At 37.9% G+C, this 26,521-nt stretch overlaps 1 protein-coding gene across 1 annotated transcript in view; it reads left to right on the forward strand.

Annotated features, from left to right (window-relative positions):
• Otc (ornithine transcarbamylase) overlaps positions 1–26,521 on the forward strand; it is a 57,437-nt gene that overhangs the window by 26,021 nt on the left and 4,895 nt on the right. The window contains exons 5-9 of the mRNA XM_077107281.1: positions 13,473–13,626; positions 15,887–16,009; positions 22,222–22,275; positions 22,356–22,505; positions 25,885–26,022. Of these exons, the coding sequence (XP_076963396.1) occupies positions 13,473–13,626; positions 15,887–16,009; positions 22,222–22,275; positions 22,356–22,505; positions 25,885–26,022 (619 nt within the window). The remainder of the gene's footprint in view (positions 1–13,472; positions 13,627–15,886; positions 16,010–22,221; positions 22,276–22,355; positions 22,506–25,884; positions 26,023–26,521) is intronic.

Below are 26,521 nucleotides of genomic sequence, written 5' to 3' on the forward strand. Positions count from 1 at the left end.
ACTAGGAGCTCAGCCTAACTTAGATGAAAGGAGAGATGGCAAAAGGCTCTTGTCCTCTATGTTATAGTGAAAGACTGAAACAGGCCTTCCGACTCCACATGCAATGCTCTCATCACTATAGAATGTCTGGCTGAGAAATCCAGAGCAAACGTCTTTGTTAAATGTTTTACCCTCAACAGAGAAGACTAATGTTTTTTTTTTTTTTCCCTGAAATGATACGCTGTAAAGTAACTCCTTGCAGTCACTGTCTGCTTTTTATGGCAACAATCCAAGCGTACACTAAAGAATTCACCTTATTTGACTTGCTGAAGAGATTTCAAATATCTCATCTTCAAAACTTTTAGTTATGTTATTTCAGGTGGGGCAATGCCAGAAATAAGAAGTGTGATTAGCCTCTGGATACTAGAGACAGAATAAATGAACATAAATGAGTTTTTCTTCCAGATATGCTGCCACTGACTGCGATTATATTTGCCTAACGATTTTGCTTATGCAAAAGCAAAACATATTTTATTCATAAGCAAATATTAAAATCAGGTTAAAGGATGAAGTCAGTGAAACATATAGGAGAGAAGTTTCAGTGGAGATTCTCCACTCAGGACCAGGTGAACCATGGTGACGAAGTCATGTGTGAACTAGTTAGTGGCTGGAAAATTGTGTAGTTAAAAGAACATGGAGCACCCAGTAAAGACTTAAGTAGGGCAGATTAGCATCCAGAAAGAGGTCAGGGCCTAGAAATCAGTAGAGTGGGAAGGATCCTATAAGTCAGAAACAAATAGCCAAGCATAGTTTGAAATTTGAGCATGAGTATAAACATGCTCATTTTCGTGCCTGCTGTCCACACAATTCCCACTATGAGTCCTTGGATAGAGGAATTCTAGAAAGATCCTAAGGAAAATTGTGCTCAAAAGTTCCAACATGATTGCAGCTTTCTGAGTTCATGTATTTAGTTCCATTGCTTCATAAATATATGCACACATAAGACTGGATCCATATAATTCTAATTGATCATTTCATCTGATCCAAAAGACTGAATGGAAATAATCGGCCCACCTTAAAGGGTAACTGTTATGGACCTCTTATGTCATTATCTCTAGATCATTGCAAAGATCTTGTAAAGTAAATATTATTGGTCTGTTTTTATAGATGAGGAAACCATGGCTCAGAGAAGTAATGGAACTTAGAAGCTAATTTAGGATTGAAATCATGCCATCTTTCTTTTAAGGCCAGGTTGTTTTGATCACCCCAAATGCTTCTTCTATTTAGACCATGAGAGGGACAGTGAAATAAGTTATGGAAAGCATTGATTTATGTGTAAGGAGGCCCCCAGGGCCAGTAGAGGGCCTCAGGACTCAGCATAGTCATATTCAATCAGCAAGAGGAAAAGACACAGGTGGTAAAGTCCATAGGAAACCAGGTGCAAGCTTCCAAAAGTCTTCCCCTAGTGGGGTCACCTGGGGAACACACGTAATTCTCTTAGTAATGGATTCTGACAACACATGTGCAATGTCAATAAAGGAAACTCATTAAAGACTGTGCATCCAGGGTTTTTATTGGAACCTGGTAACATGGGAACCCTCTCCTTGGCATGTACCCAAATTCCATATGTCCAAAAGGAAAGCAGATGTTCACCTTATGTCATATTGTTTGTAAAAATGCTTGAGGCATGGTGAGTCATTCTTATCAATCCTGGGAATGGTGGAAACTCTTCACAGAGTGAAGTTCCCAGATGTCATCCAAGTGCCAACCTTGCAAGGAAATGTTTCCAAGAATAGCAGTCAGTTATATAGTTAGCGCATTTTGGTGAGGTTTGGAAATCAGGATACTTGAGACCTAATCTCAGCTTTCCAACTTACCTACTCTGATTTCATAGGAAAACATATCTCTGGACCTTCATTTCCTTTTCTACAAAAGGAAGTCATTCTTATTTTTAAGGTCCAATTTATCCTCCTAAAAGCATACAATATATTAGATAACAGGTGATAGTCCTTAAACAGAGTTGTGTGTCCCAGTATAAACTATGTGTAGACAGATGCAGAGGAATTTAGATCAGGGTAGAGATAGTAGGTAGAGCAATTAATTCCAGGGTTTCTAAAACCCAGTTTGGGGATTATATTGGGGCATTTGTTAAAATGTAGAATTCTGGACCCCACACTCAGAAATTCTAATTCTCTATTTAAGTTTCAGATGGCGTGAGGTAATCTACATTTTTACAAGCCTCCCATGTGATTCTAATGCAAGAGTAGGTGAACTATACTTTGAGAGATCCTGAGTTGACAGATGATATAGGAAACCTGGGCTGTTGTGCTGTGTATTTAGACTAGTAAAGTCATGAATGGTAAAGAATGGATTGATCATAAGAGATTTTTTTTTTGTGATTTCATGTCAACTGATTATGACAGATGATTAGATAATGGAGATGAAATGATTCCAGATTCATTACTCTTAAAGGATGTATGTGTGTGTGTGTGTATGTGTGTGTGTGTGTGTGTGTGTGTGTGTGTGTGTAGGCAGAAAAGGAAAGAGAAAGAAGTTTCTGCTTTGTGGAGAAGGTATATAGATCAGGTATTGGACATACTGCATTAATGATTGAACCTTTAAATGTAACATGTTCACAAGCCACTGGAGATAAGCACCTTGGGTGACATTGGGAACTGGAAAAATATAAGTACCTGTAAGCTCAGTGGTAAAGAAAAAGAAATGAGCTCCAGAGTCTCTTGGGAGAATTGTAGAAGGCTGTACCTTGAGGGCAGGTGCAATTAGAGTAAAATGAGAATAAAGATAGTATAATATTAGGAACAGTCTGAAATGGGAGATGTGGGGTGTCAGAAAAGGGGACAGAGCAGCTACTGTGGAAATCTGGCTTTCTCCTGTGTGTCCCAGTATTGCTTAATCTGCCAAAATACCTAACAAACAAGATATGCTGAGACTCAGAAATTCAATAAACCCAAATTGAAGAAGACAACAAAAATCCACTGCCTTTTACAGAAGTAATTGAACAGGAGAAGTAAAAAAGCAGATCTTAATGACATCTATTCTGCAACATGCACCACACAACCCTTAACAATTGCCTCTTTTGATTTTTGTAGAAGTTTAAATTTTTAAGATGTAAAGGGATTGGGTGATGTTTAAGTGACAGTGCTTGCCCTTTCAAATCAAGAAAATAGTGCACACCTGACACTGATTGATGGTGTCGCTTCTTCAATCTACCTGTCTAGCTGCTCTGGGGGCCTGGTAGAATAAAAAGTGCCTGCACATTGGTGAAAGAAGAAACTGAGGGGGAATTTAGTGAATGCAGTAACAGAAATCGGGGGAGCAAAGCCAGGCCAGTCTCTTGAAAGGTGTTAAATGCAATTTCCAAAGTGTCACTTATTTTTTCAAGTGATTTAATTATTCATTTATTCAAAAACAGTTATTGAATACCTAGTTTTTCTTCCAGACATTTTAGCCCTGAGAATAAAGTGCTGATCAAGTCAAACAAGATCCTTGTTGGAGTGGAAATAAAATCCAGAGTGAGGAGGGCTTTTAATAAATAAACAAGCAAAGCATGAATAAAAAAGCAGGTTGAAATATGTACTATAATGAAGCTAAGGCAAGGTGATCTGTCAGTGGAGGTGACCATCAAGTTGAGAACTCAATGAAAAGACAGAGCCAGAAATGCAAAGCTATGGGAAGAGCATCACAGACAGAAAGAACTGCTGGTGCAAAGGCCTAAGGCAGCAACACATTGCATGTATGCAGGAATAGAAGGAAAAGCAGCAATGTTGGAAAATGTCCGAGTCGTGGGTGAATTCTTCTCAGCTAAGTCTGAGTTGAATATTGTGAAATCTGAAGGTAAGTGAAGGGGAGCACTGATAGGAGCTGTCTATTGACGTTTTGGAGGAGCTGGTCTATCAGGGAGCCCCCAAATCCATTCCCAAGTTCAATGATTCATTAGGACTTATAGGGCTCAATGGTTATATTCATGGCTAAGATTTATGACAACTAAAGGATACAAATCAAGATTGTAAAGGATGGTTAGAAGTATAAATCATTGGTAGAGCCCTTGCCAAGCATGTGCAAGGCTCTGGGTTCAATTTTCAGCATCACACATACACACACACATGCACACATGCATATGTACACACATGCACATTATCACTACATCACGCATACGCAAACACATACTACAAAGGAAAAAGGCACATAGGGTAAAGACTGGAGGAATCCAGGAATTCAGGAATCCAAGTCTTAACCAGTGGAATTACACAGGGTGCACTTAATTTTCTCAGCAAACCAGCTCTCAGAGTTTTTACTGTAAACTGGTCATTTAAGCACCCCTCTGTCTAGGACAAACCCCAATTTCAGTCACTCAGAAAGAAAGAATATATTTAGCCTAAATAATAGTGTGTGTACCCCAATCAGTTCTGGGAATGGTGGAAACTCTTCTAAAGTCCAGGTTCCAAGATGCCTTCTGAGGGTCACCCTTGTAAGCAGGTCTTCAAAGGATAGCTGTCTCGTGGCCACCATATTAATTCTTTTCTGCACAACCAGGCTCTCATCTCTCTTCTGCATTTTGAAAAGAAAAAAAAATCCATATGTTCTCTAACTGGTAAGGATAGTCTTAAGATTTGAGTTGTTTACTCAGTTTAGTGCTGATCCCTAGAAGCCAAGGCTCCCATCAAATAGAATCAATCTTGTTGCTCACTTCCCTCTTTTGAGAAGCCTCTCTCATTAACTCTTTTCCACCCTCTCACATATCAGAAAGCACCAAACATACACCTATGCATTGAGCTAAATTTGCTTCACATTGGACGGCATTTTCAGATTTTGTCAATACCCTGGTGCTCTACTGGGGTTAAGAGATAGATATTCTATTTTTTCCCTTGCCCTGGGATTGTACTTTTAGATGTAACACCAGAAGTGACACCTTAGCATGACTCAGATCACTGATTCCTTGGAAATTTAAAATCAGATGGAACTTAGCAACAGCAGTGGAACATTATCACTCCAGTTTCAAGGCTTTGTGTTTCTTCCATAATGATAGCTGTTCATGCCTAATGCTCTGAGTGCACAATTGAAAGGTGCATAATAGCTTCACAGTCATTTACACTTTAATACAGTACTTAGTAATATGGCTTCAGGAACCATGTGTATGAAAGGCTCCATATAAAACCAAATAATGTAATGTTGTTCTACTCTAATTACTTTCCCTATAGAAGTAATTTACTTATGGTAGTGATTGCTAAAGTGTGTTCTACTAATGTAAAACTAAGAGAGGAATCAGCATAAACCATCATACAAGTTTCCTAGAGCTGCCACAACAAATTATCACAAACTTCAGCACTTAAAACAACAGAAATTTATTTTCTTACCATTCGGGAGAGTAGAAACCCAAAATCCATGTGTCCACAGGACCATGAGTCCCTTTGTGGTGGCTCATGTAATCCTTGGCACTTCTTCACTTGTAGTTACATCACTCCAAAATCTGCCTCCATCTTTACCCTGGCTTCTTTTCTATGTGTCTCTGTGTACCCTGTCCTCTTCATAAGAACAGTCATTGGATTTAGAACCTACCCCCACACCAGTATGACTTTGTTTTAACCAGTTAACATCTGCAAAGGCCCTACTTCCAAATGAGATCACATTCTGAGTTTCTAGTCATCAAGAAACAGGCCTTTTGGAGGGACAACATTCAACTTACTCTGCCCATGCAGCATCATGGAAGAGTTGCCAACTGTTATTCTGACACCCCAAATAATGGAAGTTATGGAAGAATTTCTACATGAGAAGCAGTCAAGAGAAACAGGGAGTCATGGTCATATTTAAAGGAATGTTTTTTAAAGTGTTCATACCAATGGTATAAAGATCAAAAAGGTAAAATTTATAGTCTTTATTGGCAAAATGTTTTAAAATATTGGTACCTAATGGGAAATATTTGCCTAATTAGGTACTCAATAGATCGGTGCCAAATGAGGAATATGACATCTCCTTGAATCTTTACAGAGGACACTGAGACACCACACAGGACAGTTATATATCCTTAGGTAAATGGTGACAATATAACATAGTTCTCACAGCCTGAACTATGTTATATTCTCTTAGAATCATGTGTTGTAGTATAAAGAACAAAGGCATTGAAGCAGGGTCAGGTTTTGATTCAATTCATAGCTCTCCTACACACTGGCTCTTGTGGTTTGGGCCAGTTGCTTCTGAATCCCAGGTTCCTGAGTTGCAAAGTAGAGATGTTTTATGAATCATATGAAGAGAAATGTGATCATACTTGTAAAGTATGGGCATACAGAAGAAATTCAAGTTATGTTAGTTGAATCAAATTATGATCTAACCCAATCTTGGGACAATCTCCAACTCAAATCTGGCCTTCTATGTGGTTTCCCAGATGGCTCACACTGAACTTCCTCTAGCTCATTTTGAAGAGATCATTCTGAATGCCACAGTGCCCTACTGATTTTTCTCAAAGGTTCTCAAACTTGGAATCTGACATTTAAGCCAAAACAATGTGGTCACTGTAAAATATTTCATGAATGAGTTGAAAATGGCAATTTCATTCCTTCTTGGCTTTTTCCAATACTGGCCTATTTGATAAGGCCCTATGTAGGCTTGATGAAGGTTTTCTTTCTTTCTTCATCATTCTTATATTGATATAACTAAAATGATAACCTGAGTATAAATACCAGAGGGTTGCAATATTCTTCCTCCTCAGGGGAGACTCAGAGAGTTTATCCTTTGACCAATTTACATTGCAGATCCTATTTCTCCTCTAGGGCCTTGACCTGCTTTTATAACAAATAAAATTAGGAAACATCCATTTTGGAAATGATGACAGTACTCTCAATGGTGTCATTATATGCAACCAAAGTTCTTCTCAGTTTCCTAGTCAGCTATTCAACTAATAAATGTTGTCATTGATAACAAACTGGAGTCTAGATTGTACATGGTCTAATTTGAGGCAGAATGGAGACAAAGGAGAGAATGAATAGCAGGGCCCTATGAGAATACAACTTCTGTTTGTCTTTGACTTTTGTGAATCTGTAGGGATCCAGCTTGACTTGACTGCATACATCTTGAGTTATAATTACCCTTGTTGCCCCTGAGTAACACTGGCTTGTTTATAGATAAACAAAGCCATTAGAATGGTATGTACTGCACATGCCAGGAATGTGCCTGATGTCTTTGATGTAAGTTTGAGATAATCCAGGTACATTTCAGTTTAAATGAAAACCATTTTTGCTCTGGTCACCATCTAAGCCCCCTCCATCTTGTCCAAGTCTTGATGCTGCCCTTGACTCTTACAGGGCTGGGGTCTTCCAGGTGCAGCCTGAGCCACCACTGAAGTTCTTGGGTGCTTGTTCTTATGAATCTGCTGGAAAGAATTTGAGAGAAACACAGAGTAGTAAGCAAAAAGATAGTGAAAGGACAGGGTAACATATGACATAGGACCTCTACAGACCACCTGGAAGAAATGGCAGTGCGGTGCTCACAGATTTGGAGTTTTTAAGGGAGTTCCTTCCCTGTTCTTGCCTCGGTTCTTCTGTCCCCTTAATTGGTTTATTATCCTTTGGATAATCCTCAGCAAACTTTCCTTGTGAGGTCTTGATGTTCTGGTTGACAGGGCGATTGGGGGATGTGACATAGTTTCAGTGACAGGGGAGGGTTCTGGTGACTTGATTACAAGAGGTAAGGACATTATGGTCTAAAAACAGTGATGTCCCTTGAGGACTTATAATCAACTATAGCTGAGGGAGGTCTTGACATCCCAAAGCCCACTTTTCTGAAGCTTGTGTGCTTCAATTAGGTTTCCCCATGATTTTAAGTAATAGTTCCCTCAAAGGATCAAAATTACCTACAGTTTGGGGAAAGTTGGGCATTCCAGCCCACATTCCCAAATGCTTGCCTGTTTAGATAAAGTTCCCTGTGGTTTCGGTTTTATTATTCTTGCATTTTTCTTGGTGCATAGGCCTAATGTCTGTCCTGCATTGTCCTTTTTCCCACCCACCTGTTCATGGTTAAATAAACTACCTAACATTGACCACACTTCTCTCAGTGAATCCTGAATAGATTGCACTCTGTTCAATCCTGAGTCTATCTCTTTCTTTGTTCTCCTGGTACCTTGTAGCCAGTTCTCAAGTATCAGCAGTGGATTTTCCCAAAACAGTCACAGTCAGTGCGTTCTATTATTTTCAGAACAATTCAAGTCCTTCTAAGGACATTAGAATTGCTGGGAGGATCATCCATCTCCACCATATCCACATTTGCTCTTAAGATTTGTCCCTGGGGCTGGGGATGTGGCTCAAATGGTAGCGCGCTTGCCTGGCATGCGCGGGGCGCTGGGTTCCATCCTCAACATCACATAAAAATAAAATAAAGATGCTGTGTCCACTGAAAACTGAAAAATAAATATTAAAAAATTCTCTCTCTCTCTCTCTCTCTCTCTCTCTCTCTCTCTCTCTCTGTCTCTCCCTCTCTTCTCTCTCTCTCTTAAAAAAAAGATTTGTCCCAGCACACTGTATGTGTGTGTGTGTGTGTGTGTGTGTGTGTGTGTGTGTGTGTTTTCACTCAACCCCACAGACTCTGCACTAGGCCTCCCTGGGACCATGGAGGACTTTGCTTACTATGTTTTTTGTTTTTTGTTTTCCGTTTGGGGCTTGAGAGTGTTTTAGTTAAGTCCTAAGCAAGTTTCCATCTTATACTAAAGGAAAAAAAATCTAAAACTAACAGAAACTCAGGGTTGGAAAGGATTTATTTAGATCAACCATTCTTTTCACACTTTCCACATCACTCTTTAAAAAATGGTCATTGAGCCCTGCATGAAAATATACAGTATCAGAACACTCTATATACTAAGCCATCTTGTTCTATTTTTATGTAATGGATTTGTTCTACCCAAGAGTTTATATAATCTGAGAGTTCACTTTTATTTATATTTTATTTTTGTTACAGCATTATATACTGTGGTATAATATATATATATATTTGGAATTTGATTTCAGTCCCTGTTCCCTGTCCTTTTCCTCCCTTTTCTCTTCCCCTGTTCTCCTCCCTTACTCTACTGATCTTCCTTTTGCTCATTTATTTATTATTTTTTGATTGGTTGTTTCTACTTATACATAAAGGCAAAATTCCCTATGGTATATTTATATATGTGCTTAACATGATTTTAAATTTTTTTTAGTTGTAGATGGACACAATACATTTATTTTATTAATTTTTTAAAATGTGGTGCTGGGGATTGAACCCAGTGCCTCACATATGCTAGGCAAGTGCTTTACCACTGAGCTACAACCCCAGCCCCACAGAACATGATTTTGTTAAATTTGTTCCATATTTCCTCCCTTTCTCATCCCTCTTTCCTCCCTTTCCATCTCCTTGTTCTAGTCCACTGATCTTCCCTATATCTTTATAATATCTGATCCCTACTCTTTCTTTCTTTTATTTTGGAGAGCTTTCTTTTAAAATAAGTTGAAATTGGTCTTGTTACTATTCTTCTCAATGTTCTTCTGATTTTTAGTATCATTATGAACTCATGGATTTTAATATATTTGAAGGTTTCACTTCATTCCAGTTATTATCATTATTGATGCTCAGATGTGGCCAGTGTGATATGTGTTCAGGTTAGGTTATTTTGACCGAGCTCCATTTGTCTTTGATAATTCCCTTGCTTTTTTGTATAACAGGATGTTCCCAGGCTCATCTTGTACATTTCTTTACCAAGGCCAAGAATTAGCCATTGCTCTAAGAAGCCTTAGTTCATTTTCATTTATTTTCAAAATGATATTTCAAAATGATATTTGAGAGAAATTTCCTTTTTGAATGATGTTTTTCTGATCATTACAATAGTACTTCTTTTGATAGAAAATACTAAAAGAGATGAAAAAATTCTTATAAGCCACCATTATCTAGAAATAGTCAATGTTAGCATTTTATCTCACGAACCATCTTTTCATTAAAAGTCCCATACCATGCCTCTCCTTTTTCTAAACAGCAGGGAAATAGGCCACATATTAAACATTTAGGCAAAATAAATTGAATAACTTATTTTGAAAAATCTTGATATCGGCTATTCAACATCCAGAACAAACTGGTATGTGTGAAAAATGTGGATAATGTGGGTTTTGCAAAAGCTGTTTTGGTACCATTGTTGGCAATACCTGAAATCGTCTCCAAAGTTGCAGGAATCTGCTAGAAGGCAAACAGAACTCCATATTTTCAGTGAAAATGAAAATATACCAAAATGGAGTCTCTATGGAGCCACAGAGTATTTTTAACTTGTCAACCTTTCATTTGTAGCACATATAATAAAGTTCTTAAAATGTTTAAAGCTGGGATTTTAAATTACTGGAGAGCTATATAAAGTTTAGGTTACTATTAATGTGCCTATAGTCCAGCTCTAGTTACAGGGTTGTCATTGTTTCCGATGACAAGGTTTGTTTTTATTTTTTCAAGATCTTTAGTAGCCTGGAAGAATAGGAATGGGGTCCTCTCCATGTTTACAGCAATTTCAAGCATAAAGTAGAACCAGTGTCATGGACAAAATCACATGAACTAATTATCTAAAGTGTTTTTAATATCTTTGTTCCCCCAAGTGTTTCCAATGTGAAAATAACCTGGGAACTGCTTTCCCTTACCCCACCCCCATATCACTGGGTTCTGCTTCACTTGCATCTTCCCTGGTTGAAATAGGACCAGGTGGCATTTACTACCAAGTTTTGTTCCTTTTGTCTACAGATGCTTCAATGTCCAAAGGGCTTTTTGTGTCTACAGCAATATTCCTATAATCCCAGCAATGCAGAAGGCCGAGGCAGGAGGATCACAAGTTCCAGGCCAGTCTGGGCAATTTAGTGAGATCCAGTCTCAAAATATAAAATAAAAAGAGCTGAGGATATACCTCAGTGGTAGAGCCCCGCTGGGTTCAATCCCTAGTATCACACAAACACACACAAAAAAATAAAATCTCTCCAGGTTACTCATGTACTCCAAGATTAAAGTTAAACAATGTTATATGTTTTGAAAACTATACAGTGGATCTTTTATTCGCCACTCTCATGTGCTAATATATAATATGCTTAGATAGTTAAGAGCAGTGGTTTACAAATCTTGCTCCCTCCACTGATGCCTTACTATGGAGAAGCTCCCATCAGTATTGAAATAAGAAAAAATTTAAGAATAACAAAGTACATGTATGAAGACATGAATGGGTGTGAATATACTTTGTACACAACTAGAGATATGAAAAATTGTGCTCCATATGTGTAATAAGAATTTTAATGCATTCTGCTACCATATATAAATAAAAAAATTAAATTAAAAAAAGAATAATATGGGAGTGGTTGGGGTTGTGGCTCAGTAGTAGAGTGCTTGCCTAGTATGTGTGGGGCACTGGTTCAATCCCCAGCACCACATAAAAATAAATAAAATAAAGGTCCATTGACAACTAAAAACATTTTTTTAAAAAAGAATAATATAGGAAATTTCATAAAGTTCAATTGATTCATTTCAAGGATTATTCTTTATAATTCTGTCTTTCCTTTTTTTGTGTTCAAATGTTCTTTATTAACTAAGGGTAATACCTCTTTTTTCACACAATTACTTTTATTTTTGTGGCAAGTACATGTTAAATATACTCTTTAAGCAAATTTCCAGTACACAGCATACAATGTGGTGTTAACTATAGTTTTCATGCTGTACAGTTGAATTCTAAACTTTTATCCTATATAACTGCAACTTTGTATCCTTTGGCTCGCATCTACCCCTTTCTCCTGCCTCTCTGGATCCTTGTAACAATCTTTTGTTTAACTCATTTGCTTCTTTGCTTGGGTGAGCAGGATACTAGGGATTGAACTCAGGGGCGCTCAACCACTGAGCAACATTCCCAACCCTATTTTGTATTTTATTTAGAGACAGGGTCTCACTGAGTTGCTTAGCACCTTGCTTTTGCTGAGGCTGGCTTTGAACTCATGATCCTCCTGCCTCAGCCTCCAGTGCCGCTGGGATTACAGGCATGTGCTACCAAGCCTGGTTCATTTGCTTTTTAAAGATTCCATGCATAAGTGCATAAGTGAGATAATACAATCTTTTCATTTGCTTTAGGGTAATATCCTCTAGGTTCATCTATGCGATCACAAAAGGCATGGTCTTCTCTTCTTTTTTGTTTCTTTTTTTTTTTTTTGGTGGTGCAGAGGATTGAATTTAGGACCTCATGCATGCTAGGCAAGCACTATACCACTGAGCTACATTCCCTGCCACTAATGGTCTTTCTTGTAAGGTTGTACAATATTGCACAATTTCTTTATTCATTCATTTGTTGAAGGACAATTAGATTATTATTTGCTTGTTCCTTGTGCCCTTATTTTGTCAATCAGAGAGTTGAGATTCTTATGTTGATCTCCACGTGGTTTTTGGAAATTTTGATGATTTGTGAAATCTGAAAATCTAGGAATTATGGGTATGAGAAATCTGAAAGTTTGATGAAAAATGAAAAATTTGAGGAAATGTTGTAATAGGAATGTGATTTTCAGTCTTTGATCCTCTAATCCCTGGGGTAAGGAGTCTCTTGGGGGATCCCTGAATTTTCTAAGCACCAAGTTCATTGTTGACTTGACAGTTCAGGTCCACTAAGTAGCAGAATTGAAGATGGAATTAGAAGAGATTTATTATAGGAAACACCTGTGAGGGATAAAGAAGGGAGGGAGCAGGAGGGGATTCTGGGAGAGGTGTATTAATGCTGAGATGCAGGTCTAACCTGTGTGGAAGAAAGGAAGTAAGGTGGGATGGGTAGGAAGAGCCCCAGAGAGCAGCACACTTCTGGGAAACATCTTGGCCAGGCCAATGGGGAATCCCAGAACAAAGACTGCCCATCATAGAGGTCTCATGTCAGGCAGGCATGGCCCAGCTCTATTCCCAAACTGTTCTCACTTCATGACTGAGCACTGATACAGCAGATCCTGAAGGTGCAGCAGCTAGAGGTGGTAAGTCAAGAATTTTCCTTACAGAAAGGGTTTTCCTCGTAGAGCAATCTGTGTGGGCATTTCCATGGCTGTTACATTGGTACTTTCAGTTTTACAGAGAGAATGTATATTTCTCTCTTGGATAATGTGAGAGAAAATTAGCCACACACCAGGTCATTAATGTTTCTCTGTATATCTTGCTTTTGGTCTTGTCCCTTTAAATTTAACTAATAGCCACTTATTGATTATAATTTATCATTATGTCTGCTGGGTCCACAGTTGATTTCTTATTTGCATAAAAAGTGTAAAATTGCTGGTGACTGTGGAAGATATGGCTGGAACAATATCTGTCTTCTGTAAGGACTATGTTTCATATTAGCTTTGAAATCTTTCATGTTGCTAGGTAGTTATATAATTTAGTAAAAATTTTAATTTATTAACATTTCTTATTATTGTTTAGGACCTTGTATTAAAGAAGGAGTTTCTAAGCATAATTACTGTAGTGTGTCTTTTCTTGGTTTGCCACAGTGTGTTATCTAGCATGACAGATGCAGTGTTGGCTCGAGTGTACAAACAATCAGATCTGGACACCCTGGCTAGAGAAGCATCTATCCCAATTGTCAATGGACTGTCTGATTTGTATCATCCTATCCAGATCCTGGCTGATTACCTCACACTCCAGGTTGGTGTATTTCTTTGCCTTACAAAACAACAAAGTCAACAAATAATTCCAGACTAGCACTAAGTGGAACCATTTACTTAAGTTATAGTAATAGTGTTTCATTTCATATAACATCTTGACAAAGAATTGTAGCATATATGTGTATACTACAAATCTGGGGGGAAAGGGCATTGTGAAAAACAGGCTATAAGATTCTTCCACTCTCAACCCTGTTCCCAACCCCGGTTCCCAAATTCGATTCTTTCAATTACTTTGCTGTTTGGGTGCCATATTTAACACAATGGATGTATAGGGAATGCTGGAACATTCTGAGTGGACTAGTCTTGTGTGATCCTATACACATTGGACTACATGGCTTGGGTTTGGAGGCCAGGGGAGTTTGCTTAGAATATTCAAAATGGTCAAAAAAAAAAAAAAGCATTGAAGAAGGGGGCAACTTTCTATCATTTTAAGTTCAAAACGAAGCTGTTCAGAGATGAGAATAAGATCCATGGAGAGAAGAAACAATGATTTCAGATGCCAAGGTTCTGTCTGCAGGTGTGACTTTGCATAGATACCAAGATTATTAGTAAAATAAATTCAATAAGGTGAAATGAGCTGTTCTGTTCCTCATAGTGTCCCCTGCAGGGTCTTGTGCAATGCTTTTATATAGGAGATTGTAAGGTAGGATTTCAATGAATTGGAAGCTGCTTATCAAGATCATGAGGTCTAAGTCAGATGAACCTGGATTTAAATCCTAGCTTAGGGGGGCTGGGGTTGTAGCTCAGTGGTAGAGCATCACTTAGCATGTGTGGAGCCCTGGGTTCAATCCTCACCACCACATAAAAATGAATAAGTAAAATAAAGATATTGTGTCCAACTACAATTAAAAAATAAATATTAAAAAATAAATAAATCCTAGCTTAGCTACTTAGTTCTGTCACCTCAAAACTGGTTAGCCTCTTTTTTATTTAAAAAAAATTTATTTTTTCTTTCTAGATATACACAGCAGTAGAGTGTATTTTGACATATTACACATACATGGAGTATAACTTCTCATTCTTATGATGGTCATGTATTCATATATGAACATAGGAAAGTTATGTTTGATTCATTCCACTGTCTTTCCTATTCCCATCCCCCCTTCCCTTCATTCCCCCTTGTCTAATCCAAGGAACTTCTATTCTTCCCTTCCCACCCTCTTATTGTGTGTTAGCATCCGCATATCAGAACGTTTGGCCTTTGCTTTTTGGGGATTGGGTGTGCCTCTTTTTAAAATCTTATCTTTATAAATACATAAATATTGATAAATACATTAAACCTATAGACACTTCAAGAAAACTAAAGCAAGTGCCATGTGCCCATTATGCAGTTTTCTAAAAAAAAATTTTTTTTGTACTGGGGATTGAGTCTAGGGATGCTTTCCCCCTGAGCCACATCACAGCCCTTTTTTATATTTTATCAAGAGACATGATCTCACTGAGTTGCTCAGGGCCTCGATAACTTGCTGAGGCTGGCTTTGAACTTGCCATCCTCCTGTCTCAGCATCCCAAGCTGCTGGGATTCCAGGCATGTGCCACTGTGCCCAGTAGTTTTCTGAAATCTTAATGTGATGAAGCAAATACTTTATAATTATTTATTGTTTTGAAAAAAAAAACATTACAGGTATATTTGAAGCCCATGGTTTAATTGTGTGATCCTGTATACTACCACTCTACTAAATTATTATTTTAATGTTTGTATTTATAATTCCCAGAGATGTGTCACACACATCTATACCCATAAACAACAACAGTATTGTTAGGCACGTTTTTTAACTTTACATAAATGTGAACATACTCAGAACACCACACTGGTGTTATGGGTGCATTGGATTTCCCCTTTCTTATACCCAACAGTGAAAGCTCTGTAAAAGCAATAATTTTTGTCTCCTTTGTCCTTTGTTATACCTCCAGGGACAAGGACAATGTCTGGACACTGTTGGTGCTCATTTCTTGATCGACTACAACTGAGATTCAGATTTGGAATGTGTGAAAATCTGAGTCTCTGTACAAGGTCATCTGATGTCTTGGTTTAAGATACTAGGATTTTTTACTATTGTTTTGTGATTGTTCATTCATATGATTAAATCATTCTATACCATGCAAAAGTTTAGTAGTTTATTCATTCCAAAAAGCATTAAAATTGAGGTGAAAAATGCTTCCTTTATTTTTACCTAATAATTATTGCACAAAAGTGGATTTTCTCCCAGACTGAAACTCCTTCATCCCTTGCATTTTAGGAACATTATGGCTCTCTCAAAGGTCTTACCCTCAGCTGGATAGGCGATGGCAACAACATCTTGCACTCCATCATGATGAGTGCCGCGAAATTCGGGATGCACCTTCAGGCGGCCACTCCGAAGGTAGGGAAATTTTCTACCTTGAAATGAACTCCCACTTAAATCATATGCAATTACCTAGTGAAAATAAAGCTCTCTTCCATTCAAGGGCAGCATAGGTGAGGCCACAAAACTTAGGTTATGTTACCAGCCCTACTATTAAATAGCTATCCGGCCTCTTAAGAGCCCCATTTTCTATCTCTGCAATAAGAGCTAGTCTTGGCTGGTGCCTTTAATTCTGTGAGTCTGTGTTAAAAGCATGTCTGAATTATCCCTTTGAATGCCCTGATACCGGCCATTATGATGACTGGCATCCTTGTGCATTACCATCACACAGGCTGCAGAAAGCAGCAAAATCCAGCCAGTGTAGAATTCTCAACATATACGAATAATGCTGTCATTTTTCTAATATTGCAATTTGGTAGAAAAATTTCAATCCAATATGAAGGTCACAGTGATGGCATCTACACCAGCTTAGTGTTTCAAACCTCAACTCCAGGGATTCTTTGGCTTTTTAAATCTGAGTCTTTTGTGGCTGTGAAGATGATCCCTGCATACTTTCTACCATGCTGCTAATCTCCCACAGATTGTATGGAAAGCCTGACATCTCTCATAGGCCCAGGTTAACCCTCTTGATTCACAAGAAAATGGTAATAGTTGTTGCCTTTAAAGAGAAGAACTGGGAGGTTCAAGGATAGAGGTGGGAGGGAGATGTTATTTTCACCATTTATCCTTTCATATAGTTTGAATTTCTTCACATGAAATTATTTGATCTATATAATAGTATGCATGAATAAATTAATTTACAAATGTGCAAATCCCTCTAGAAGAAGCCCCATTTTAAGATACTCCAGCCCCATACAAAATAAATAGGCCATTTTAGAGGGTAAAATTAATCCTACAAGAGACTCAAACACAAACCAGCTTTGAATGATGCAAAGAACCTTTTAAACACCCTATCTTTATAGATTCTCTTCTCTATTATGTTTTTCATCAGCTACAAATATCTTATCAGGAGTCCTTTGAAAGGAAAATTTCCCCAAATAAAAATGGGATCCCAAACAAAGTCTTCACTTGTGATAAAAGATAGAATTAACTCTCTCATTAAGAGATGATGCCTGTAAGTTCAGCGACTTGAGACCCTAGGGCAGGGGGATCCCAAATTTGAGGCCAGCCTTAGCAACTTAGCGAGGCACTCAGCAATTTAACAAGATCCTGACTCAAAATAAAAGAATAAAAAGGGTTGGAGATGTGGTTCAGTGGTCAAGCTCTCCTGGGTTAAATCCCCAGTAGAAAGAGAGAGAGGTGGGGAGGGGATTGTTTACAATTATTGTGCACTAGTGCATCTCTGACCAAGCATATGTGTTCTATTATCTGCATAGTTACCACAGTGGTTAACCTGGAGAAGCTAAGGCATCTGGAGGTGAATATGTGGAGTTTCAAAATCCCTTTCTGTTTCTGGTTCTTGAGTTTGTGATGTGTATTTGCCAACCACAGGGAACATAAATTACACAATGTGGATTAATGGCTGAATTTCTCCAACAGGAAATATCCAAATCCTTGAGTCTCTCAAGTACTTTTAACCCCCTTTCTGATCCCCACCAGTATTTTAGACCAGGTTTCTCACAAGCAGACACCAAATGGGAATTTGTGCACAAGTGATTTACTTCTAAGGGAGACCTATACAGGGAAAACAGGGAAAGGGAAGAATTCAAACAAGGGTGCCATTTATGGTGGCCAGACTTTCTGAAACTGAGGAACTTCTGTAGGAGAGGAGCTTTCACTGCTAAAATTGGAAGAATCTTGGGTAGACCAGATGATTTGGTTCTCCTAGTATCATGTCAGGACCAGTCTCATGGAAAGTAGCTTCAGCTTGATCCCACAGATGAGCTCTGGAGGATAAGTTATTCCTCAGAATTGTCTCAGTCAGGGGTGAGGATAGTGGGCTCTTATCCTTTTGAACCTGTTGTTGATCAAGGGCAGCAGAAAATGTGGAATAGTAAATCCCCTGTCACTTTTGTAGGAAAGCAGCCTGGTAGCTGGAAGGTTGTTTTCTGAAGAAGAGCTGAAAGTACTAGGTGTTAAAAACCCACTGAAATTGGAGGAAGAAGCAAAAGTCATAAAAGTGGATCCTCTGAGGGCACCTGTGTAGGGCCCCAGCATCATCTGTTGCATCTTGCCAAAGCAAAATGAAACAATACTAAGTACTTTTCCCTCATGTTCTTGCTGAACCAGTTTGGGTCAATACATCTTGCTATCTTAGTTTCCAAGGGTAGCCATAAAAAATTATCACAAACTGGGTGGCTTAAAACAACATAAATGCATTGTCTCACAGTTCTGGAGGCAAGATGCCTAAAATTAATGTGCTGGCAGGGCCACATTATGTCTGTTACTTAGCTCAGGGCTACATCACTCCAATCTCTGCCTCTGTCATTTTCCCTCTGTGTCAATGTGTATCTCTCTGTAAAAATGCCCCTATTCTTATAAGGATACAAGTCATTACATTTAGGCCCACCCTAATCTAGTAAACTGTCATCTTAACTAGCTATATCTGCAAAGTTCTTATTCCCAAATAAGGTCACATTCTGGGATTATGAGTGGGCATGTCTTTTTTCCTTTGGGCAATACTGGGGATGGAACCCAGAGCTTCCCATATACTAAGCAAGTATTCTACTGAGCTATACACACAGCCCTAGATATACATTTTTTGAGGACAGTATTCAATCCAATGTACCTGCCATTAGAAGAAATGGCATACATATGCAATAGCAGGTACTAGAAGCCCTCCTATTATGGTAAATTTTTGTGACTCAGAGATATTACCCCTATAAAAGATAATTGTCTTCTTTTATTCAGCATGAACTGAAATAAAGGGTCAGATATGACACATGCTCACAGTGGGTTTTCTTCACTTATGAGATGAGCACACTCTCACAACAAATCTAGTTTGAAGAAAGGCTCTGAATTAACACTATCTATTATTGCATTTGGTTTCTATGAATGAAACACACATTAACAATAATTGTTTCCTGCTATAAGGTGCTTTTAGGGAGGCCTTATTCTGTTGAAAAAATATATGGTTTAAACATTTTATTGCATGTCAAAGATGTTTTATTAACATGAAAGGAAAAAATTCCAATATTACAGAGTAATTTCAGTATTGTTCTTATGCAGGAACTTATTTAAATGATAAAGAGTACTAAAACCCAGTTAAATCTTGGTGGGAGTAAGAGTTTTAAAAAATCTTCTGGAAAGTCTGATAATGCAGAAGTCAGTCCATCAATTTGTAATTCTTTAGTTGTTAGTAGACCTATTTCCTTTAAAGATAAAGCTAGGAGATTTATTGTAAATTTAAGAAACACTGAAAAGTTTCCACGGCTATAACTAATCCATTTCTCCATTTTTCAACCAACAATAACTTACATGTTCAAGAAAAAAATTTGTCCGTGATTGTACGATTACTCCATAAACTATCAATGGTAATGATTTTAACATTGTTCTAAGTGAATATTTAGACTGAAGTGGATTTGTTAATCACTCTCATCTGGTTTTAAGATTTATGTAAAGGCCAATGAACGATTTAGTATTGAAAGCTGAGATGTGAGTAAAGAATTTCTCTCTGTATTCTAAGTCATGGTCCAGTGCCTGCAAGGTTGGGTGATTTTCTAATTTCCAAACCTCTTTCGGTTCTCTAAGTACTTATTGATTCCTTCTCTAAGAATGATTATACTGAGTATAAAACCTGCTCTCCAAAGGGAAGGCTATATTTTCAGGGCAGGAGGTACCTGGAGTAATATCCAAGATTCTTCATTTATGTTTACCAGTATGACTGTTCACAGCATTAGTTATTAAATTAGCAAGGCTTTATTAATCACTTTCCCCAAGCTCATATAAACAGTGGCCCAGAATCCATGGCCATTAGATAATGGCAAAACGTCTTAAAAATATCTGTAACCACTATCATCAACATTGGAGTACTTTTTAAAGAAGTTTGTAATTTGAGAGGAACTATAGTAGACAATCACATCAATCACATGTAAGTAAATACGGTTATAAACGAATAAACCAGGACATGCCTGTCACATGTTTCCGTGTACCAGAAATCAGAATCTGAGAGTTCAGTGTGCAGGATGTGCAAGATGTTTATCACAGTGTGCCCTTGAGATCAACAACTGTGGAAAGGTAGAAAAGGAAGTAAGAGTGGACAGAGGTAGAGGCTGATCTGCAAAGCAGGCCTAACAACAGTCTTGGCCAACTAGGGAGTATTCTGAATCTGAGATGGCCATTTGGAGCTTTCCAGAGCTGGGCAGAGAGGATCAGGTTTTCATACCCTCCTGTTAATCACTCATTGAATATGGGGCCCTGGAAAAATGCATGACCTGGGGTGAGGTAGTTTTCTGCAGCTCAGTCAGTACCCAAAGGGAGCCGACAGCTAAAGGCAGTCTTCTGGCAGCACCCCAGCAGGTAGAAGAAATAATTCTTTATGCATAATTAATTATTCACGAAGGGAAGGGGGCTGAGAGACCACAATACTCCACTGAAAAAAACTTAAAAGTCAACTTATGAGAAATGCTCGGAAACCAGAAAGATGAGAAGAGTGGACGAAGGTTAACATAATCATGGTATTTGAACTGACTAGTTTTCCATATGGGAGGTCCAGAGGAAAGACTGAGCTGGGGTTTTGAGGAGCTGGCCTCTTCTGATGAAGATTCCCAGGAGGGGACAAAGGGGATAGTGTTCAAAGGTGAAAGGCTGTGGTTGGATTGAGGCTCAGACCCAGAGAAACAGTTTCAGAATGCTGGCCAGTGAAGGAAGATGCAAGGCACAGTTGAGACAGTAGACATGTTTTATTCAGAGGCAGCAGCAGCCTCCATTCCCCCAACCCACTCCAGGCTTTCTAGAAGCCTTTTTTTTTTATATGTAGGTTCAACAAAGAAGGCACAGTACCAAAAGGTTACATAAGTGAATGCATGCTTATAAGGAGATATTTATGACCTTGAGTACATATGCTGAATCGGGGTGATTATGACCTTGACTACATACTAAAACATAACTGGCTGCAAGTAAGTCCCAGTGAGGAAGCCTAACTATAGCCACCTTGGGCCTGTCCTACAGCTGTGATGGCAGAAAAGAACAGAATGTGTCTAGGGATGACAAGAAGATTGGCTTTCCTATAGCTTGAGACGAATTAGAAGAAAGAGAAGCAGGGATGTAAGTGGGAGATCTTGATATTCTTAATCAGTTTTGATTTAAGAAACAAGTAGTAAACATGGAGGACTTTAGAGAAAACAATTCTTACTACTGTGTACAGAATAGATTGGAGGGTGAGGAAAGGCTACCTGTTGGAGTCTGGAATAGCTTGGGTAGATTTAGTTTCCCCAAAATGTCCCTAAACTTGGACTAGAGTGAGCAAGGAAGGCACCTCAAATGCAAAATTTGTGCTTGTACTCTAAGAACAAGTGCTTTCTAGAATTTTGCACCTTATGCACCTTGCCTGCCTCACCATACCAATCAAAAACTAACATTAGTTAAAAAAAAAAACAAAAAAAAAACAGTGTACTTGTTGTGTGAAGACCATTTTAAGGCAAGTACCTTGCAAAAGAATAAGGTTTTGTGGGGGGGGGGCGGAGTCTGGTAGTATTTAGCTGGGTGGTCAGTGAGGGTTTTCTCAGCAGGGTTCATTCAAACTGAGATCTGAAAGCATTATCCACATGGGATGGGTGGGGAAAAGCATTGCAGACAAAAAAGTACAGCATGTAGAAATGTTCAAACAAAAATGCATGAAGTTGTACAATTATGTATATAATCCTCTTAAGCTCTTAAGGGAACAAGATGAAGGTCTGCCAAGAGCTAGAAAGCATACTCCATGTTTATGACTAAAAAGAGGTCAAAGATCATCAAAGAAAGGTGAGCCAATTAGTTGCCTTTTTAAATTTCAAAAGGCACTATGAAAGTTTGAAATTCTAGATATAAAAATCAATTCTACTGAATGTGGTTGGGCAATATCTTTAAAAATGGAAGGAGAGAGGGCCTACTCTCAAAAATAAAATAGTCCATGCATTAAAAAAATGTATAAGACAATTACTTAAGGGCTGAGGGTGTAGCTCAGTGGTAGAGCACTTGTCTAGCATGCACCAAGGCCTGGGTTCCATCCCCAGCACTGAATAAAACAAAAACAAAACAAAAATTAAAAAAAAACAATTACCTAAATAACAGTTAAATTCTTCCTCCTGCAGGGTTATGAGCCGGATCCTAGTATAACCCAGTTGGCAGAGCAGTATGCCAAGGAGGTATGCTCCTTATTTGTAAAGCTATGATTGCCTCACTCTGTCTCATGAAGTTGTTTAACCAGCATGCTTATGTATGCTAGAATGGTACCAAGCTGTCACTGACGAATGATCCATTGGAAGCGGCACATGGAGGCAATGTATTAATTACAGACACTTGGATAAGCATGGGACAAGAGGAGGAGAAGAAAAAGCGGCTCCAGGCTTTCCAAGGCTACCAGGTTACAATGAAGGTACAAGTTGATGCCTCTCTGAAGGTTCATTAATTCCATTCATAAAGGCCACAATCATCTAATCACTCATTCATTTTAGGAAGAGCAAAGTATCCTTTCATACTCCATAAAGAACTCATGTATCCTCCAGGGATTTCTCTCATCCCAATGATTACCTGTGTCTTTTGGGAAAGACACTTTTTTTGCTGGACAAAGAAATTTGAAACCCAGGCAGCAGAGAGAAGCATGCTGTTCCCTGTTACAGGAACAGAGATATCAGAATATCATACATCCATGTATGTTTAGAGATATTAGGTTACTTCTGATGCATGCAATTTCTTCTGATTTCTCTTGTAAGAAAAGCCCCATAATCATGCTCATTCTTGTTTCTATTTTCTAAGGACCCTACATTCAATTTAGTTTTGCCAAATTCTTCAGGGCATTCCCAGCAAACTCATTCAATTTGATACCTTCTGGTAAGACCTGAAGCAGTGTAAGTTTGATCAGGCATTAGAATCACCTAGAGGAAATGTTCACGCATTGTATCTGAGCCCCTCCTCCAAGGGTTCTGATTCAGTAGGTCATGGATGAGACCTGAGAATTTGCATTTCTACCTAGTTCCCAGGTGATGTAATACTATTGGTCCAGGGCCACACTTTGAAAACTGCTGTCTGGGCTGGTCACAGTAGTGCATGCCTGTAATCCTGGTGACTGGGGAGGCTGGATCACAAGTTCCAAGCCAACTGGGGCAAAAAATAAAAATAAAAATAAAAGGGTTAGGGCTATGGCATGATGGCAGAGTGCCCCTAGGTTTAGTCCCTAGTGGTCCCACCCCAGATACCCTAAAAGTCAGGTGCATATGGAGATTTTGTCAGCAGAACAACTGATCTACTTTGTTGAAGAAAGTGATTAAGCAAGTACAAAAAACATTTTAGCCTGACTTGCTGGCGCATGCCTGTAATCCCAGTTGCTCGGGAGGCTGAGGCAGGAGGATCGCAAGTTCAAAGCCAGCCTCAGCAACTCAGTGAGATCCTGTTTCTAAATAAAATGTCAAAAAGGATTGAGGAGGGGCTGGGGATGTGGCTCAAGTGGTAGCACGCTCGCCTGGCATGCGTGTGGCCCGGGTTTGAGCCTCAGCACCACATACAAACAAAGATGTTGTGTCCGCTGAAAACTAAATAATAAAAAATATTTTAAAAAAAGGATTGAGGATATAGCCCAGTGGTTAAGGCCCCAGGTACCAAAATATATATATTTTATTGCTAAGATATATGTATACAAGTTTCTTATTATTTCATGTCAAACAGAGTGAAAGTTTGAAAAACAGAAAGTGAAAATATATTTTCCCTACCTTTTTAACAAGTTCCTGTAGGTATCCTAACAATTCCATGTGTCTCTTTGCAGACCTTTTCTGTGCATTTACATATGTATGCCTACACACACACAATCACATTATGATTTTCATAAGTATTATTTTAGACCTATTATTCTGACTTACTTTTTCCACCTAACAAATATATTCATTGAAATATCTCCATTCTTTTTAATAGCTGCATAGAATTCTGAAGTAAGACTGAAACATAACTTGCCTATAATATTTCCTACTGATAAATTAAGCTATTTCCAAATATCCCAGTTGCAAACAATGCTAATGTACACAATTTACAGATTTATTTGTACAAATGTTACTGGAAAATAAATCCCTAAAATTTTTTTAAAATATGGGAGATGCTGTTAAATTGTCCATCTAAAAAGGATGAGCAATTTATTTTCCACAGATGCATATGATACTTTCTTTCTCCACATGTTTTCCATTCTTAGTTATTTACACTTTTAACTTTTGTAAATATGAAAGGGAAAGGTAACTCATGCTTTTTAGAATTAGAATTTGCATGATTGCTAATGAAGTTAAGCATCTTTTCATGTTTATTGGCCATTTTCACTTCTTTTTCTATGAATTGCTATCATATCTTTTGCTTGTTTTCTAATTTTTGCCTTTTAATCATTGATTATAGGGGCTTTTTATATGTTATAGTGAATCCCTTATCATATATGTTGCACATATTTTCATGGAGATATTTTAAATTATCCATGGTTTCCCACATAATTACCTTGACTACTCTTAGGTGTTCTTCTGGTGTCAGGAATGTAGGTGTGAAGAATGGTTATTCACTAATGTATGACTAATATAAATGCTACTCCTTTTCCTTGTCATTTTTCTAGTATTTTAGAAATTAAGAATGTTCTGAACTTAAAGCTAGGGTGGAGGTAGAGAAAAATTTTAGTACAAAAGTAATGCTTTTAATGTAAGAAAGTATGAGGAAATATAATTTTGAATCTGTTAAGTGTACTATGGAAATAGAATGGAAAAATGTAACTTTCAAAAATTAACTGTTAGAAGCCAGGCATGTTGGCACATGCCTGTCATCCCAGTGGCTTCGGAGGCTGAGACAGGAGGATTGTGAGTTCAAAGCCAGCCTCAGCAAAAGTGAGGTGCTAAGTAACTCAGCGAGACCCTGTTTCTAAATAAAACACACAAAAAATAGGGCTGGAAGAGTGGCTCAGTGGTTCAGTCGCCCCTGAGTTCAATCCCCAATACCCCCCGTCAAAAGCAAAGAATTAACTGTTAGAGAAAATTGTGACTGCTAGTACATTTACATTAAGAATGAATTATCCTTAGAACTGTAATAAATAAATAATGTTGGTTTTAAGTAAAAAAAAAAGAACACATTTGTTACTACTGTAATTACCTGTTATTTGATATTGCTATCAGTATTTTCTTAACGAACTATGTAGTGGTGGTTAATATGAATATTGTTGACTATAATATTTTTGTTATTTCTTATAAGTAAATAAAGTATTACATAATTTTAAAAAAAGAATGAACTATCTAGTGTACAGTGTTCATAATCCTGTTTAATGCACTCTTACTTTTGGGCTTTTTTTTCCTCCAAAATGCCATAGTTAGGGACAATGTATGCTTCAAGTGCTAAAATAATTCTTTGAAAATAAGCTTAAAATCAAATATTCAAAGCAACTTCTTAAATATATTGAGATAAAATTGGTGACTTTTGCTATCAGTCACATATTATACTAGTAGAGTTCTTTATTGAAATGTCCACTATCCCACTAGACAGAATACCAGAAAATCAAGCCAGTGGTTTAACTTGGAGGTGATGATCTCCCAAATAAAATAAATGATTATTGAAATGCCTTAAGGTTAAAATACTATATACATTTCCCTTGGGTATCTTGTGCTAAAAACTTTACTCTGCCTCTTTGTCTCTCTCATTACATTGATCTCTGACTCCATGTTATATGTGTTTTTAAATACTGAAAAAAGATAAACATGACTGCCACATGTAATAGTCAAACTGTGATCTTGTCTCCATCTCTTTAGACTGCCAAAGTTGCTGCCTCTGATTGGACATTTTTACACTGCTTGCCCAGAAAGCCAGAAGAGGTGGATGATGAAGTGTTTTATTCCCCACGGTCACTAGTGTTCCCAGAGGCAGAAAACAGAAAGTGGACAATCATGGTAAGCGAAAATGGGAAATTAAGGGATAAGGAATTCTCTGTGTCATTCCAACTTGGTTGTTCATGCCTTCTGGTAAATAATAAGCAACCAAGGTTATCCAATATATTACTTGTTCATATAGCATCTATTTCTTTTCCAGAAAACTCATGATAAATTGTTATTGTTCATTAGTATTTATAACATATTTTAGTGAAGTAAAATTTTAGTGAATTACCTGGTCTTAATAGTTGTACCAGCCAGTGTCTTACACACAAACAACTGAGTCCATTCTAGGTGGATAAATAGAAAGGAATTTATTAAAAGATATTAAGCAGTTCCCAGAATCTCTCAGGAAGGGGATGTAGTGAATCATTCTTGGACACCACATACCAGGGTCAACACAGCAAGAAATTTACTCGACAACATTGCAGATCACTTATAGCCAGAAAACCATTGATATAGTCACTCACAACTTAGTACCAAAGGCCTTTGAACTAGATGCCATACTCCAGCTAAAACA

This window comes from Callospermophilus lateralis, chromosome X (genome assembly GCF_048772815.1).
Source record: "Callospermophilus lateralis isolate mCalLat2 chromosome X, mCalLat2.hap1, whole genome shotgun sequence".
NCBI lineage: Eukaryota > Metazoa > Chordata > Mammalia > Rodentia > Sciuridae > Callospermophilus > Callospermophilus lateralis.